The sequence below is a fragment of the Microcaecilia unicolor genome, chromosome 6, assembly GCF_901765095.1.
Source record: "Microcaecilia unicolor chromosome 6, aMicUni1.1, whole genome shotgun sequence".
Lineage (NCBI taxonomy): Eukaryota > Metazoa > Chordata > Amphibia > Gymnophiona > Siphonopidae > Microcaecilia > Microcaecilia unicolor.
The window spans coordinates 36,231,778-36,251,299 of NC_044036.1; the positions used below are offsets into that span (position 1 = coordinate 36,231,778).

Consider the following 19,522-nt stretch of genomic DNA (forward strand, 5'->3'; position numbering starts at 1 on the left):
CCCTTTTTGGGCTGAGCACGCAGGGCTTCTTTTTTTTTTCTTTTCTCTCGCTGTCTCCATCTGCTAGTCAGCAGACATAACCCAGAGTCTCTGAACTGGTCTGGTGGGATTAAAGGAAAGAAAATTAGCAAGTAAGGCCTAATTTATCAATGCTCTGCATCCATAAAAATCCAGCCTCCCCCCAGCAACAGGTGCAGATCATACAGTGATGGAAAAAGTTTTCATCGCCCTCCTGATTTCTCCTATTGCATATTTCCATGTCATCATAGCAGTTGAATCCAGAGACTTGTGGGTTTTGACCATCGACTAGCAGGTGGAGATACAGAGTACCAAACCAAACTCTGCTACATATGCTCCTTTGATCAGTCAGTATTCTCTGTGTACAGGCGGTGGACATTCTCTTACAAGCTCCCAGTTTCTCCTGTTCCTGTGGCTCCCTGGTTGAGTTGAGCTTGGGGGTGTCTAGATGTTGCACCACACTAAACTCCAACTTAGATATGCAAATATCTCTTTATTATAAATACTTGTGCTCTATACCAGCTATTAACTTTAAACATTAAAACACTCATTCATCACCTTTCAACCACCACTCACCCTGTGTACTAGTTATCTAAAATGTCTTTAGAAATTTAAATATCAAACCATTATACATGAAAAAAATTCTGCTTCATCACAGTTAGTGAGGCAGACAGTTCATAGCACTCAATATTGTCCACTGCTGTAATGTGCTGTATAAGGACATCCACTGTGTGATCTTTTGTTAGTCAATTTTCAGCAGCTGGTTAGTCCCTCCTCCTTGGCTTATACACACAGAAATGTCAGCATTCCTGTTTACAAACATCCACTGTGTGACCTTTTGTTAGTTAATTTTCAGCAACTGATTACTGTGGGTCCTCCTTAACTTATAGGAACTGTTGCACACAGGAATTGTCAGTACTGCTGTTTCATTGTATAGGTTTCACTAGTATCAGGTGAATGGACAAGCCCTCCACAGGGAAGTTACAAACATTTCTGTGTGTATAAGCTATGAACTGTCTGCCTCACTAACGTGATGAAGCAGAATTTATTTAATGTATAATGGTTTGATATTTAAATTTCTAAAGACATTTTAGATAACTAGTACATAGGGTGAGTGGTGGTTGAAAGGTGATGAATGAGTGTTTTAATGTTTATAGTTAATAGCTGGTATAGAGCACAAGTATTTATAATAAAGAGATATTTGCATATATAACTTGGAGTTTAGTGTGGTGCAATGTTGTTTATATACTCTGACTGAATTGGTTTTTTTCCCCCCTTTTTTGTAAGATTGGTGTCTAGATGTGCCAGACTTAGAGTACACTGGTGTTGCCAAGTCCCTCCACCCCCTCCCCCCTTTGTCCCCTCTCCTGCCACTTCCTCATTCTCCTCCTCACAGAACTTTGAGAGAAAAACTTAGGCTGGAAGAGAGCAGATTTCTGCTTATGTGGCATTCTGGAGGAGGAGGGGGGGTTACTGCACTCCTGCAGCTGTCTGGATTCAGCCACTTGATCAGAGTCAGAAGGTCTGGGGGTTCTGGTAAGGTCACCAAAATTGAGTATGAAATTTCATTCTTCCCGTCTGTCGGGTTTGTGCTTTTCGGAATAGTGCACTTGTGGCAGTACACTATTTCTTTTTGAACAGTCTGTGTGGGGGTTTGCCTGTGTTTTGGGGACAGTACCGATGGGCCAGCTCAGAAGTGGTTTTGGTGCGCTTTTCACAATACCCTTTTTCAGTCAGTGGCAGCCATTTTGGTCACAGGCTGCAATAATGGATTGGTCTTTCTTCTTTTTTGTCTGCAGTTTTCGGGCCATCGTGTGGTGTGGATGGCACCAGTTCCTTTGATTTGCACAGGTTGTTTGCCTTTGTGGTTTTGGGTCTCGGTTCCATCTCTCGTGGTGAATTCCCACACAGAAGCCTGGACCTTGCTACTCCTAGGTCACTCTCGACTTCTTTGCTACACTTGCAGCCTTTCTTTTTGGCGGCCTTTTCCAGGCTGCTACTCCCGGCTGCGTTTTTAGTCTGCAGCTCACTTCTCTTTCTCAGGTCTGCTGGCTTGGGCTGTCCTCATAGTTGCCTGACCTGCTGTTTCCCAACTGCATAGGCAGCCTTCGACTTGTGCCCGAGCTTGCAGGGGCATTTGTTGCCTTCTGCTGTGTTTACTCCAGGTGCTGAGTTGAGGGGTTCCATGTTTTGGTAGCTGCGGCTCTATGCCACTTGGACTTTGGAGCACATTGGTCATCCCAGCATGGCCCCCCTGAGGCAGTGATTGTATGCAGCATTGGAAGCCTTAGACTCCCACTGTCTGACCTGTTTTATCAGTCCCTTGCAGCATTGTCGTCCTTCAGATCCTGACTGCATTCTCAGATCTTGACTTCAGCATATGGTGGCATTTCCACCTTGCAGCTCTCTGCGCCTTTATCCACCCTTTATCCACCTTGGGGCCATTCCGGCATGGGCGATTTTGTTCTTCAGATTATTTAGTGCTTGCACAATTGGCTTTCAGGTCACCATAACCTTGCGACTTGAAGTAAGTGTCAGGTGGGAAGGCCCCTGGGCTACTGGCAGGTTGCAGCCTTCTGTTTTTTGATGCTGATCGGCATAACAGTAACATTAACAATAACACTTATATTCTGCCATATACCTTGTGGTTCAATTCGGATTGCAAAAGTAGAAGACTGGACAATTTTCAGGATGGTACACAATTATATATACTGTATTGTATGTTAATCACACTTAACAATGTTATTTACCCTTACCATTCAGAACGTAGTTCCTAAATAAATAAGTTTTTATATGTTTATGAAACTGAGAATAAGTAGTTACCGAAAATAGCAGATCCTGCACAAATTTGTCCAGACGAGCTGCCTGAAATGAAAAAAGATAGTCCAATAGCTTTGTTCTTTTAAAATCCTTGTATTGAAGGGAAGGTGAAAATGGCCATAGTCCTCGTGACTCTAGACTTTCATAAAAATATGAATGATGCAGTAAATAAAGCAGAGCGAAACCATGCAATAACTTAAAAATTAAACAAAAGAATTTGAATTGTACCCTGGCTAATACCAGCAACTAATGAAGCTGTACATAGAGCATGGAAACTCTATCAAACTTATTTAATGAATAAATCAAACGCAAGACAGTTTGTGGTGCCTTCACCGGGCTTTCTTCATGACTGCTGTTCCCGGACCCTCCTATTGGGGGCTATGCAGGCTTCCTGGCCTCGCTGCCCACTGCATACTGTCAGGTTCTTGCTGTCTCAAGTGCCCTTTCTCTGCTGGGCAGGTGGTGTGGTTCGGTCTTGTTACTTCTATAGGCCCTCTTTTGTTGTTAGCAGCTCCAGCTGTGTTGTCCTCCAGTAGTTCCTGTGGTCATTGTCGGCCTTTGCCTTACAGTGACAGCTTCAGCTCGGTGCATGGCTTTGACTACAGCTGTTTGGCTAACTTGTGGCTCTATGGTATTGGCAGAATTCAACTTTTTCATGGCTGTTGAGCCTCTTCCGTTGGTACATGTGGAGCACGGCTCCATCACTGTCTGTACAGCACAATTCCCCTTTTCACATGCTGCGCTGCTCGGTATTTTGCTGTGGAGCACGATTCTGGCTACACCCAGTAGCCACATCACCATTTCTAGTGTGGTCCACTCGTGCTTCACTGTTCTATCTCAGGATGCCATTCCCAGTTTCCTTTCTGGTAATTGGAATGGCTCCATATCTGAATGGGGAGCAATCCCCTCCTTTTTTTCTGTATGGAACGCAGCCCTAGTCTTGACTCTGAGCATGACCGCCTGTGCCTGGTGGCTGCGGCTCCTTTGTGGGGCACATTTCCATTTCTGATGACTGAGCGCAAGCTCTGTTGTTCCATTGAGGAGCCCGGCTTCTCCGTCTCTGAATTCGAAGTGAGGTTTCATTGCAGGAAGTGGATCGCCTTCTTCCTCTGGTTATGCCTCATAGCTTCATCCTTCAAGTTGTCCAGAGCTCTGTATCTGGATGCGTAGTTCAGTTCCCTCTCCACTTTATGAAGCGCTGCTCCTTGTCTGGCTCTGGGTTGCGGCTCTGTTGATCTGGGCGCAACTGCGTCTCTGGATGAGGAGCACTGCACCATTCATGGAGGTGGAAGTGCACCCATTTCTAAACGTACACAACATCTTCAACACTGTTGCATATCCAACTCTGGGACTGGTCTCGTCCTTGTTGTCTGTGACTTTCCCACTTAGTTGGGGAATCTATTCTAGCTGGGGAGCATGCCTCTGATGTTCCTAGTGCAGAACGTCGCTAGCTGGCATCATATTTCAGCTCATCATATGACTGTAGGGTTCTGCTTGACTGAACCTGGGGCACAGTCTCACCCTTTCTTGAGCCTCAGCCTTATCGTGCGACAGGATCCTTCCCATCGGAGTTTTCCTGTGTGTGCCTTTATTCTCAAACTGGCTCCATCTCTGCATGGTCAGCGTGACTCCAACTCAGCATTTTATGCTTGGTTCCATTGCTAATTTGAAATCCTAACAGTGTTCTGTGCAGATCCTTATTTGTATCTCTGAGTCGAGGGTGATTCTTAGCATGGACCCGCCATTGTTGCCTGTGGTGGTATTCATATTTGCATTTCTAATAATCAGCCGTTATTTCTTCCATTCTTTGGGAGAAAAATCATCCTGGGAGTTTCCATCTGCTGTTTTATATCGCAATTGCTATGGGCCTTTCTGGTACCTTCAGGTCATCAGTGGGTGTCTGGGCATAGTCTCCTATCCTGCTACTGGTGGGCTGCAGTCAGGGCAATGCAGCCTCATATATAGCCATAGCTTGCTAGATTTGGGTGCCTTATGCTTGGGCGTATGTCCTCCAGGCATGCCTCCTCTTCATTCTCTTTTATAAAGGTCCCCTATGTGGGCCTTGTGACTCACATTTTTCAGACCTTGTCTGGTTGATGGTTTCAGCTAGGTCTGAGGCATTCTTTGAGGCATCAGTTCTTTCTGCGGTTGTGTCAGGTTCCCACTCTACTTGCAGATTGCTTTGCTACATCCCACAAGTCTCTGGATTCATCTGCTGCAGATAAGGAAGGAAAAATTATATCTTGCCTGATAATTTTCTTTCCTTTAGTCATAGCAGACAAATCCAGAGTCCAATCTTTCACAAGGTTGACAGTTCAGTCCGTTTCTCTGCTTAGGTTTCTTGCTGTGATTGCCTGTGCATTGTTCTGCTAGTTAATGAATCTCAGTGCACTCCCACTTAAAAATGTAACAGAGCCCCTAAAATCTCAGCGGTGCTCCTTACATGTAGATTATTTTAAATGTAAGGTTTTTCTGCACCCACTTCATCATCAGTTCTCAAGAGGTTCATTTATCCAATTCTTATGAATATGAACAAAATTTATATAAATACTTTCACTTCCCAAAAATATTCAATTCTTCATATAAACTTTCTCCAACAGACTTGGATGTCTTAAATCTTAAAGCATATACTTATCTTCGGCAAAGTATGTGTCAGACAAGGGACACTAGCCCAACATAGTTCTGCTAGTTGACAGGTTCATGCCTCATTTCTGTGAAGGGGGAGAAATGTTTGTTTTGTTATTTCTTCCGCTTTATTACAAGAAATACTGACTGACCAAGGAGCGTACCGCCCTATGTAGCAGAGTTCAGTTTGGTACTCTCTATCTCCACTGCTCATAACCCACAAGTCTCTGGATTTGGCTGTTGTGACTAAAGGAAAGAAAATGATCAGGTAAGACATAATGTTTCCATATCACACTGAATGGTTTCTGTGTGATATTAGACAAAGGGAACATGAGTAAACACAAAACAGTTTTTAAATTACTTAATTTATTTAAGGAACAAAGTTATCCAATACCCATGCCACCCTTGTGAAAAAGAAACTGCCCCCTAAACTTAGTAACTGGTTGCACCACTTTTAGCACCAATAATTGCAACCAAACACTTCTTGTAATTTGATATCGGTCTTTCATAACAGTGTTGAGGAATCTTAGCTTGATCCCCTTTGCAGAACTGTTTTCATTCAGACACATTTGTATGTTTTTGTCTATGAACTGGTTGTTTGAGGTCCTGCCATAGCATCTCTATTGAGTTCAGGTCAGGATTTTGACTAGGCCAATCTACAACTTTAATTTTGTTTCTCCTTATCCATTCAGATGTAGACTTGCTTTTGTATTTTGGATCATTGTCTATTACGCTTCAGCTTCAGTTAACAGACAGATGACCAGACATTCCCTTTAAGAATTTTCTGGTGCAGGGCAGACTTCATGATTCATTCAATAATGGCAAGTTTTCCAGGTCCTGAGGCAGCAAAAACATCCCCAACCCTTCACACTGCCAGCACCATGTTTGACAATTTGTATGATGTTTTTACTGTGGAATGCTGTATTTGCTTTATTCCGGATATAATGGAACCTGTGCTGTCCAAAGAGTTCTCTTTTTCTAGTTTTTAATTCTTTATTTATAATCATAGTGAATACACATCGAGCAAAATTCTTGTGCAGAAAAGCAGAGTCAAGAGAGAAATACAATGTCGTCCAGAAATTAAAAATAAAGAAAAAATATTATTAAACAATACTTTGCTCAGTACAAATCCACCACTAGGAGTTCTACTTTTAACTAATCTGTTCATAGAACATTATCCCCAAAGGCTTGGAGATCATCCAAGTGTGTTTTTTCTAATGTGAAAGCAAAGGGAATGGGAAAGTCCTTCCACAGCAATCAAGCAGGTAACAAACTGGGTGGAGGGATGTTCCAAAGAACAAACAGAAGTCAAATTATCATCCAAAGGGTTTATTCTCCTTAAAAAGTCACAAAAAATACCTGGACCTAACACGGTCTGTGTTTCGACTTATGCCTTCTTCAGGGGTCACAGCTCTAATACAAATATATAAAAACATAATATGTAACCATGTAAGAAAATTATATAAACATATAGAATACATCTGAAAATGTTACAAGAGAATGATACAGAAGATAAATGAAAGGACAAATTTTGAGGGTACTGGTGCATGAAGTGTCATTGAGTGTGATAAACAAGTGGGTAAAGTGATTAATGAGAATATGAAATGGAGAAAAATGAGTGATGATGATAATAATAATAATAATGATAAAAGAATAATGTGAAATGTGCTGGGTGAGGACTTGTGCAGACAGCAAAAAAATGTGCTAAAATATGAAGAAACATAATGTGAGAGAGAATGTGTGTAAGGACAAAGTAAAATAAGATACCTGAAAGTATGTGACCATAATGACTTGGAGAGAATACCTCGTTGATTAAACAAAATGTGTAATCTTGAATGAAAACATATAAAAATGTAAAATCAAATATGTATGACAGACTGAATAAAAGACAATATTTAGAGAAAAACTCTTAGTGACATATGTTAAGTGTTAAAACATCAATTGGAGTCATATTATTTATGGTAGCAGCTCTCTAGACAATTATAAGCATTATTTAAATTTCTATCTCAATAGCAGACTATGCACTTTTCCTCCAGGAACTTGTCCAAACCTTTTTTTAAACCCAGATATGCTAACGGCTGTAACCACGTCCTCTGGCAGTGAGTTCCAGAGTTTAACTATTCATTGAGTGAAAAAATATTTCCTCCTATTTGTTTTAAAAGTATTTCCATGTAACTTCATTGAGTGTCTTTGTAGTTTCTGAAACAGTAAAACATCGATTCATTTTTACCCGTTCTACACCACTCAGGTTTTTGTAGACCTCTATCATATCCCCCTTCAGCCATCTCTTTATAAGCTGAAGAGCCCTAACCTCTTTAGCCTTTCCTCATAGAGAGGAGTTCCATCCCATTTACGATTTTGGTCGCTCTTCTTGTAACCTTTTCTAATTCTGATATTTCTTTTTTGAGATACAGCGACCAGAATGGCACACAGTACTCAAGGTGTGGTCGCACCATGAAGCGATACAGAGACATTATAATATTCTTTGTCTTATTTTCCATCCCTTTTCTAATAATTCCTAGCATCCTGTTTGCTTTTTGGCAGAAGATTTCAGCATGTTGTCTATGTTAACAGCTAGGTTAAAATAGGGTTGGAGGGGAGGGAAAGATTTGAATGTGTTCTCCTGATGTCAGAGGACTGCATCCATACTCTCCATCCAGACTCTGAATTGTGCTTAACCAGCAAACATGAGCTATAGCAGACAGCTGTTGTGCAGCCATTACTGGCATAGGTATGCTAGAGAAGGTCAATGTAATTGTCCGGATAGCTGCCATCACAGGGGTGACCTCACCTGTTTGTGAGGAGGCCTCCCCCTGCTTATTACAGGCAACTCCTGTGACAGATAACCACTTTGCTGCCTCTGAATACAAATAAAGTTATTTAGTAATCTTGTAAGTGACATTAGAGATATGTTAAGATTTATTCCTTGACTTCTCTGATGTTGAATCATGTAACCTATTTGATGTGAGAGAATTTCAGACTTAGTGGTCCTATAGTTGAGCTGCTGCATGATTCTGTGAAACTTGGAGCATAGCCAGATACTCAAATTTGAGTGGACAAAAGAACCCTGCCACGCCCCTCTCCCGCACCACAGGCAATTCAGTCTTTCCTGCCCGCACGCCATACGGTCTCTCAAAACCCCCCCTCCTCCTGTATTTTTAAATAGCAGATCTTTGCTGGCAGCGAGCACCGACTAATGCATATTGCTCACGCCAAGCCCACAGCCTTCCCTCTGATGCAACTTACTGTTTCCACATAGGCGGGAGTACATCAGAAGAAAGACTGGGGTTGGCACGAACAGTGTACATCGGTTTGTGGGATCTAATCATAGTTACCCAGCCCTAGGTAGAGAGCAGGCAATGAGAGAAAGTAAAAAGATGACAGAAAGTAGAAATTTAGCACTCTGAAATGGATGGGTCACATCCTCCCTCATACAGATCCCAATTCTTAGTCCAAGATAACACTGAAAAAAATAGGCCAGATGGCTCAGATACTACTATATGAAAAATAGAAAATCTGGTTTATTAAAAATATTGTCTATGTTGATATTTATATATTAAAATAATTAAAATTAAAAAAAAAAAAAAAAGAGAACCGAATGTGAGAACATGTTGGATTAAGGACGCGCTGAAGGTGCCCTCAGTAGCTGGATCCCTTAATCATTGACTGTCTCAAAACATAGAGGATTACACCCATGGATACTTAAAAATTTAAAGCTCCTTAATATCGAGGAGGGTTGCCATATGTTGAAGCCGGTTGGCGCAGGTCTTTTGACTGATACAGTATTATACTGATTACTACGTCGATTATCTAAAAAAATCTAGAAAGATAGTTATCAAGGACAGTCTTTTGTACCTGTTGGTTATTGAACTTGGAACATGCAACAGAAAATGTTTATAACAATTGTATCAGCTTATATTTAGTTGTATATATTCCACAGCTGTTGGGAGATGGTTTATGTATGAGTATAAATGACCGGGATTGGTTGAGGGGGGAAAATCTCTAGCAATACTGGTAGTACTGTGGGGTTATATGTTATATATTGTCTATGTTGATATTTATATTTATATATTAAAATAATTAAAATAATTTGACAATGTAGGATTAATTAAATAACAGGGAGTACAAGGGATATTTATTTATTAAAAATATTGACAAGCTTATTATCTTGTCACAGTAAAACAGTGTCAGTCAGAGACAATGCACTTATGCAGAACTACCCAAAATAATGATAAAGTACTAAGTTCTTATTACCTGTCAAGGTGGAGTAAAGACAACACATACTTGCACCTAATCCTGAATTATTAGGACACCTAACACCCTGGGTACTAGAAAGTAAAAGAGAAGTCAACTTGACCAATGGAAAAGACTCACACACTTTGAACTGAAGCCAATCAGGGAGTTGATGAAGAAAGCAGGCAGCAAAGCTGGGATGGCAGACGTTTCTGGATGGTCAGTCAGTAGCAGGTGGTCTGAGTCGGTCAGCAGGCAAGCGCTCCCCAGCCGGGCAAGAGCATGCAAGCAGGTGATGCCACAGATTAACTAGCCTTCATCGTGGCTGACTTGGGCCAGCTGGTAGCTTCTCTTGCATGAACTGCCCAAGATAACAGCCAGCTAGCCTCTAGCCTCTATCATGCTTATGGAAGAGGTTCTTATACCCTTTCCTCTGGTTTGGTGTCATGCTGACTAGAATAACAAAGTCTGATGTTTGTCTTTGGGGGACCAAACAACTGATGTCTTCTGACCATGAAGTCCCCCAGCTGTATAAACAGGGTTGTTATTGATGGCCTTGCTCAGGCCTTGATGTCTTACCAAAATGAACAGGAAAAAAAGAGACCAAATGCAAAATCAAAAAAGATCTCTTACCAGTTCTCAAAGGAAAAAAGTGTCCAAATGTATTATCACAAAATGAATAAAAACTTTCCACAAAATTCAAAAAGCAGTCGTATGTGGCTTCATCAGGGTCTTATATATAAACAGGCAGCCAATCTAAAAAGGAAAAAAATCAAGAGTCACTGCAAAAAGTGCTCAACTAAACTGCCAAACCAAAAAAATATAAACTCCAGACACTTTCTTTGAGATTCCTGTGTACAGAGCAGAGACGGACTCCCATCTCAAGCATGGTTCTTTACCACAGTGAGATTCAGAGACAGTTAAATGATGATTCAACGTATAAGAAACTACCATTGGATCCTACTAAAAGGTTTCAAAAATATATACAGAAACTGACTAAAGATGGTATACAGCCAGGATTTCTCACTAATAGGGATTACAGATATTTAAACCATAGGCACCCAATAACACCAGTATTTTTGTATACTTCCTAAGATCCACAAGAGCCACTTGATTCCTTTGTGGAATCCAATTATACTCTCCATGAATTCACTTTTAGAGCCCCTGTCTTGTTTTGTATGTGAATTTTTAAAAACAGAAGTAATCGGAGTAAAATCTTACATAAGGAACACTTCACCCTTCTGGAATCTTTTTTCATAGATTGAGGTTTCTGATGCTCCCTATATAATGGCTAACATGTCGTCATTATGTACTTCTATACCATAAGATAATGCTCTTAAAGTCATGCATGACATTCTTGAAGAAAGGGAGCGGCCTGATACTATTCGCACTGATGTTTTGTTGAATATCTCACGTTTAACGTTGAAAGTAAATTTCTTTACGGGTCAACTTTTTTTTTTGCAAATCAGGGAAGTAGAGATGGGCGCAACATTTGCTTCATCAGTAGCTAATCTTTACATGTCAACATTTGAGGAGGGTTGAGTGTATTGTCCACCTTTTTCTGAAAAAATGGATGCGTTGCATTGACAACATTTTTGTCCATTGGAAGAGCACCAGTGATGAATTAGCAATGTTTTCTAAATCGATTAACACACGTGATGAGAAGCTTAGTTTTACAGTAGCAACAGCTATTGATACAGTACATTTCCTGGATTTAAAAATTACACAGGGTAGTGCTGGCTTTACAACTAAAGGGCCCTGTTTATTAAGCCACGCTGTAGGCCTGGTAACTTTCTAGCGTGCGCTAACACTAGAGACACCCATATATTTCTATGGGTGTCTCTACATTAGCGCGCCTATAGGATGGCTTAGTAAACAGGGCCCAAAGTGTTTTAACAAGCCTATCATATGAGAGTTGCCACCCAAAATGCCTTAAAGATAGCTTACCCCTGTCACAGTTTCTGAGAATGGTGGAAGATACAGCTGTACAAACGTGTGTCCTTACGTTTACATCTAGATGTACAAAAGTAGCCAGTACAGTGAGAAAGAACTGGGATATTATTAAACTCCATTCGGTGTTTGCTGAAGTTGATGTAAGGGTGGCATTTGCATGAGAAAAGAATTTGAAAGAAATTCTTTGTCCAGCTGACATTAAAACAACTTGCCCTTTAAAAAACACTGTTAATAGTCATTTTAAATGTATGCAGTGTTGCACATGCGATATGATGTTGCAGATTAAAGATTTCAAAAATCCTGGTGATGGTAAAGTTTACTGTTTACAGCATTTCACCACTTGTAAAAGTGAGTTTGTTGTCTACGTCATTATCTGTCCATGCCAAAAGCTTTATGTTGGTATGACCAATCGTTGCTTGAACGTCTGTTCACTTGAACATAAGTCAGATATTAAAATGTGCAGACGCAACACACGACTTGTAGATCACTGTATGGAACAATCGCATAAATTCAAAGATCTGAGATGTTTTGCCATAGATTGGGAGCCTGTATATTATCATGGAGGCAATTGCCTGCACAGATTACCATGGAGGCAATCGCCTGCACAGATTTGAGAGACAGGAGACAAAGTGGATTTACAGACTTAGCACATTGGAACCTGCAGGTTTGAGTCAGGAAATTAACTGGGCAGTATTCCTTTAAAGTTGATTTTTGTTTTAAATTGCTGACAGTTTTCAGATTTGTACGCTAGAGGGCAACAGTACGATAGAGTTTAGTAGCAGAACAGCACGTTTTTTTAACCTGTATTTTTTTTAGAATGCACTTTAATGCTATTTGTCAGTATGAGGGAAGCATGAGAAATATACAGTTTTGATAAATGATAAGGAAATTTTTGTAAGTGATGTGTACAGCTTGGGTTTTTAAAGCACCAGTTTTGGCATCTGACTTCAGCAGCGCCATGCTTGAGATGAGTCTCTCCCACTCTATATACAGGAATCTAAAAGTAGGTGTCTGGAGTTTATATATTTTTTTTTTGGTTTGGTGATTTAGTTGAGCATTTTTTGTAGTGACTGTGCCATAGGCAGAGGCGAAACAGATCTCATTGGACTGTGTTCAGCAGAGCACGCTACTGTTCTTTTTTTAGGCCTTGATGTGTCAGCAGTGTGCCCAAGGTCTGTGAACAAAACCTCTGCATAGGAACTGACACTGGCCTAAGTCTTACAAGAAAATCAGGTTCATAATGCTACGTGGTGCCATATACAGGGCCTGTTTTGTCTCTACAAGTTGGTGCTTACTGCCGGCAAAGATCTATGTAAAAGGTACACGGGAGGAAGAGTTGTTAGGAGTTTTCGGCTTGTGGGGCTTGAGGATCCCTGCCAGCCATAGCATAGGTGTACTGCTACTGGGTGGCTTGAGCCCACCTGTGGCTACGCCACTGTGTGAAACGTGCAGGGATTGAAAGATTGTAATTAAGGACCTTTTTGCCTTCACAGAATGGGGGGAGGGAGCCTAAGCGAAACAAGCCCTAAATTTGAAGTTCCTCTGAATTTTAATAAATCAACAATAACTGCTGTGATTATTAACACAACCATATTTATTGCTTTTAAAATACTTAGGTCAATAATTTAAAGAAGATTCTTCAAGGAATTGTGGATTATTATAATGAGGTATGAAAGGTGCGATATATATTTCTATTTTATTTAGAAAGTTATTATATGAAGTCCATCAAAAGTGCATTCAAATCACAAGGGAGTGTGTCGGGGGCATTTCGAATTTGGGATTAGGGCATGCTAACACTTGGATATTTTGCAGCCATAATGGAACAAAATTAAACCGTCTAGGCCGTTTTGGTCTATACCTATACGAATAAGGCACAAAAAGGTGCCCTAAATGACCAGATGACAACTGGAGGCAATCAGGTGCGACCCACCCCTCCCACCGTCACACTTGTGGTGGAAACTGTGACCCCTGCCAAAGTCACCAAACCCCTACTGTACCCACTTATAGATGCTCCCTACACCCATAAGGGCTATTGTAGAGGGGGATGGTATGTTTTGGGTGGGTTTTGGAAAGCTCAGGGGACAAGATAGGAAGCAAAGGTGAGATGCATACCTGAGAGCATTTTTATGAAGTTCACAGAAGTGCCCTCTAGGGTGCCCCATTGCACTCCTGGGATGTCTGGGAGACTAGTCTACTAAAAATACTGGCTCCTCCTACATCCCAGTGGCATGAATCTCTGTTTTGCACTTATTTGTTTTTTTTTATTCGAAAATGGACCAAAAAAAAACCGTCCAAAGTACAAAACCTAGTTCGATACAGTAGTTAAAAAAAAAAAAATAGACGTTTTTCTTTTTTTAAATGACCTATTTGGATTTTGGACGATTTGTGGAAAACATCCAAAATTGGACTTAGATGTCATATCGAAAATGCCCGTCCAAGTGGGAAATCTATGCTGTAGTTCTGTGAGGGTTTTTTTAATATATATATATATATGTATATATATATATAATGAATTTATTTATAACTCTGATGCAAATGAAGTGGGTTTTGATATGAAGAACGGTTGTACAAGCAAAAGGGTAACTTTATAATTTTTTCTCCCATTGCAGTTTTTGGGCCAGCAGATTTCAGAATTTCTTCTTCCCGATCTAAATCAGATAGTTGACCATTCAAATCCTACAGAACTGGGTAGACTGCTGCAGCTCATTTTAGGCTGTGCTGTTAACTGTGAAAAGAAACAAGGTATGTGAACTCTAGGATTTCTTTTAAGAGGAAGCACCAAGAAGCCTTATTCCTTAAGCTAAACTAGTGAATTCTCCATCATTTCTAGTTTTAAATGAATGTTTAAGGAATCTTTAATTAGTGAGATAGATGAAGCCTGGAAGGATGAGACTTCAGTCTCCACAACTGAAACCCTTTTGTCCAAAACCTGAATATTAGAGTCCATATTAGAGAACTTCACAGCTTCCTGAGAAAAGGCAGCAGTTTGAGCCATTACTGTCTTTAACATACCCTCCATATGGAAATTCAAGTCCCATAGATCCTTCAAGGTAGCATCTTGCTTGTTTCCCCACAACATGGGTCTGTGAAATCACTTCCGGGATTTGAAAAGGCGTAGGCAATTTAGAATAAACTAAAGAGTTAATAAACCTGTCAGTTTGCACAGTCCCAATTGGAGCTGGAGCAATGACATGCAATGCCTCTCCATCACATGAACCAACGGGAGTGGGGGTAAGGGAGGGGTACGATCGGGAGAACTTAAGCTCCCATTGAGGATCCAGCCTGCGTTGAAGAATGTTGCAAAGGCCCTGTAGAAATCACATTCCTGTCCATTGGGGGGAAAAAATTAATTGGCAGAAACTCAGTCTTCCACACTGTCCTCTTCGCTTCTTGGTTCTGCAAAGGGGTTTCCAAGGCATGACTCATAGGCCACGCCCTGCAGTTACACGCGGCAAACGGTGCCAGATCTTAAAGGACCACTTGAGGCCCCTGATGACGTCAGGTGCCTTATTGAAATGGCACCACAATCCTCACTGGGAACAGTCTATGGACTTTAAATTCCTGTAGCAGCCCGTCAAATTACGTGCTGCAGGAAGATACTGTTCATCATTTACTGGTGATTTGTAAAGTTGAGCACAGCTTTGGACATTGAAAGAACTTCCTCTTGAAAGTGTTGTTGCTATGGACGTACATTTGTATAACATCAGTGTCGTGCTGAAGACCAGATGGTTGATCTATAGCAGGGTTTTCTCCGCAGTCGTTTGAGTATTGACGCTATGTTGGATGCAGATTTTAGGCAATACATTCATGTGCTAGAGCAGTAATTATCCAGATCTGTGTGCTGTGTGAATGTATGTATGGTATTTGGGAGCAGTGTGGAGAATATTGGGTTTTATAAAGGGATTTTTGTAGAATAGCACTATAATAGTGTTTAAAGTTTATTTTTAATAGTATTTTGGTTACTTAAAGTGTAGCGTTATTTGTGTGTAACTAGATTGCAATTAGGTTTCTCATTTGTGTTAGGATTCTTGAATATGCATGAGATATATTTGCATACAAGGAGGTAGCATGCATAGAAATCTCTTTCATGCATATTCATGTGAAATATTCTGAAAACCTAACCTGTTGGTGGCTCTTGAGGGCTGGAAGTGAAGACAACAGTAGCAATGCTTGAAGATGACCCCTACTTCCATGGTGTGGGGATTTCTTTCCAGCAAATTTTATTGAAGTGTTCAGTATGAAAGAGTATTTGGAGGGAATGGAAGTGTGGCTGAGGGGTTTGGGTGTGAGGCTTAGAAGTACATGGTAGTTATAGAATGTGGGTTTGTGGTGAATATGAAGATTGTAAGCTCTTTGAGCAGGGACTGTCTTTCTTCTATGTTTGTGCAGCGCTGCGTATGCCTTGTAGTGCTATAGAAATGCTAAATAGTAGTAGTAGTAGTAATATGTGGGAGGGTGGGGGTATATATATGGGTATATAGGAATGTAGGGTGTTATGGTGGGTATAGGAGTGTGTGAGTTTGTGCAGGTATAGGAACATATAAGGGGTGTGTGTATGATTTTAGAAGTATGAGAGGAGAGATATATATTTGTTTTCCTGACTTCCTCTATAGTATCGTTTATTATTTATTTTTATTTATTTATAATTGCATTTATATCCCACAATTATCCAAAATGAATTGGTTCAGTGTGCCTAACAAAAGTTTAGAATAACAACATATTTAGTGGAGTAGTATCTTATATAGGGGGGTGTGGTGTGCTTCGGGTGTGTGGAACAGAAAATTTATTTATTAGCCGATTAGGGTATTTTTTTTCCTTTCCTTATTGATGATTTTTGTAGTTTTTTTTTTTTCCTTTTAGTGTTTGTTTGGAACCCCTATTTGCTTTACTGTACAAGCGTTCTTTTGCTTGATTGTTAATCTGATAATTTTTATTTTAACTTTTTTTTATTTATGCAATATTATGAGAGGAGATTACCCTGAAAGCACCTTTTGGTGCCATCTGTCACCTGGTGCTTGCTTGCTTTTATCCCGTGCCTGTGTTGCTCTAGGCCAAACTCCTGGAAAAACAGGGTATGAGTTTGGAACTGGAGAGATGGCCAATATCCTGCACCTTTAGCAGTTTCTCAGATAAAGCAGTAGGGGTTTTCTGAAAATATGGACATGTCGAATACATTCATACTTCTCCAGGATATTCACATTTTCCTCCTTTATTTCCAAATTTGGTGAATTTCCATCATTCCATCATTTTTGGAGAGTTATTATGCCAGGGAACAGACATTGTCCCTTTTTTTTTTTTTTAAATATAATTCTTTTCAACATTCTATTTGTTGGAAAACATAAAAAGGAAAGAGCCTTCTTGAATAGATTCACTAGAAACTGACAGAAATGGGAGCTACCATAAATACTATATTATAATTCAGACCTTTTGCAGCAGTAAAGGTACTAGTCTTCTAATGAGTTTGTCCGTTGCAGCTGTAGAAATGTTTGTTAGAAAATAGTGCTGTTTTAAATGAGATGTTGGTCTAACAGCTGTAATAGATTGTAGTAACTTTCTAATATATAAATTATAAAACGCTTTATATATCACTAGAATATATTCGATATATTAGGTTTAGAGTGTTCCAGATATCATGTCATATGTCATGTTTTCTGCTTTTAAAACATGGTAACTGTTTTTTCTCTGTTCAGAACATATTCAAACCATAATGACACTTGAAGAGTCTGTGCAACATGTTGTCATGACTGCTATTCAAGAGGTAGGCAACATGCAATATGCTTAAATTCAATTCATATTGTCTGAAATTTTTACTGTACTCAAGGATTTATACCAGCGCTTATCAATCTTCTTGTGGCTTTGACCCCATGATTGTGGTCAAATAAAATTGTGTGACACCACTTCATCCCTGATGTACATAATAATGATACACCTGTGGAGAGCACACCCAGATTCCAGTCCTAAATAAGAGGATTTTTTTTACCCCTTTGGGGTCTTGACCACTTTCCTCTAAGTCCAGCAGGAGTCCTCCACTTACAGTCCTGCAGTCCTGCAAAGGGAAGTGGGGGGTGCTATTTCACTATCAAACGTTCAAAAGCGAGAAACAAGCAAGCTCTGCAGGACTCCAGGGAACCTGTCTGTCCCTAGCAATTGAAAACACAATATTGAAGCACCCCCCCCCCCCCCCACCTCTACTGGCAGCAGTGCAGTTGGAGGACTCCCGCTCATCTTAGAGGGAGCAGTGGTCCTGGCCCACAGTTTGGGAAGCTGTGATTTATACAATAAATACAGTTAAATGTTTTAAGATACTGCAGTAGTTATCTGTAGCTAGATAATCTAAATTGGTCCTCTACTTCTTGTGTATGTGTTGTCTACTTGTTTCGATAATAGCGGTTTCCCCGCCCCTTCACAGGGCCATCCTGCAGGGATGCCCTCAGGAAAACTTGGGCGGAGCGTTCGATTATGTCTCTCCATGCCATATTTTGTATTGTTACTTGAATATTTTTACTGCTGTAATTTTCTATTGCTCATGTTTGATCTGTTCTTACTGTACACCGCCTTGAGTGAATTCCTTCAAAAAGGCGGTAAATAAATCCTAATAAATAAATAAACATTATAGCCTTGGGGTCTTTTTGGCTGCTATAGGAAAGAAAAACGCTGTGATAATTTTGTTCAAGCACTCTGATTTGAACTGCCTCTACTCAGTTGTCAGATCAAGAGATCCATTGGGTCTAACTTCCTATACAGTTGGATCACATAGAGCTATTTCACTTAAATGTGTATGCTCCAACTATTGACAGTTCCTCCTTTTTTAAGGATTTGGCTAAGGTTATAGTTTGTTGCCAGTACTTATTATTCTTCTAAGAGAAGCTTTTGAAATTCTAGCTGAAGAGTTAACAGTCACTGTTGGCGCTGAGGTGAGCCAAGAATCTGTATGGGAGAGGGCCTTTTTCACTTTGATACTAGCTCAGGGGAGCTTGGGCAGCAGCCTTCCTTCTGTGAGGGGAGAGCATTGAGGGATCAGCTCAGCTATATAGTGAGTTAAGCTTCTGGATGAGGGGTTTTTATATCCTGGAGGTTCCAGTGCTCCTTTGGGTACTCTGGCTATATGGTTGCAGTTGTCTTCTTCCTTATCCTCCCCCCCCCCCCCTCCCAATCCCATGGCACACCTGGTGCTGGGGCCTTCACCAATTTGGAGGAGGGAGGGTTTGTCTTTGATCTTCTTAGGTCCTGGTCTAAGGGAGCTAGTAGCTCTACTCTGCCAGGGCCCGGGGGCGGTGGAAAATGTCAGTCACTGCTAGACATGGTTCCCTTAGGGTACATCAGGTCCTTCCTTTCTGTCTGTGCTGTGCCTACGGTCTCTTATGCTAGGCAGTTGTGTTAGTAAGGTCTTGTTTTCAGGCCCCTTGTATGGGGTCCAGTATTCCCTAGTTTGCTTCTTTGCTGCAGTCTTTAGGCTGAACAAGTTGCAGGTCTTGGACACCCCTATGTGGGATCTGGTCTATTGGGTAGCTTCAAGAATGGGGAGTTCCCAGGAGCCATTTATTTTATTTTGTTCTCTCTCCCTGATGCTGTCTATGATAATGTCTGGGTTCTTGAGCTGATGCCACTATTGGGCAAAGCACAGTTGATGGAGACTGCAGCCATTGGAGACCACTTGGTGGGAGATCTGGATCTCTACGTTTCCAATCCTTCTTCCGGTTTTTCTGTGCAAGACACATCCTTTGACTCAGTTGCTATTAGATCCACTAGTTCCAGGTTGCAGCTGGAGTGATACTCCTGCAGGTATACACCTTGGAAGTGAATGTTCTTACACAGTTCTAGGCAGAATCCTTCAGCTCCTCTGTGTTGGGGGCTCTGCTCAACGGATTCCAAT

General features: G+C 40.7%; 1 protein-coding gene across 1 annotated transcript in view; it reads left to right on the forward strand.

Moving 5' to 3' along the window:
• Nucleotides 1–19,522, forward strand: part of HOOK1 (hook microtubule tethering protein 1) — a 140,301-nt gene that overhangs the window by 22,479 nt on the left and 98,300 nt on the right. Inside the window, exons 4-6 of the mRNA XM_030206091.1 lie at nt 13,266–13,316; nt 14,259–14,391; nt 17,340–17,407. Of these exons, the coding sequence (XP_030061951.1) occupies nt 13,266–13,316; nt 14,259–14,391; nt 17,340–17,407 (252 nt within the window). The remainder of the gene's footprint in view (nt 1–13,265; nt 13,317–14,258; nt 14,392–17,339; nt 17,408–19,522) is intronic.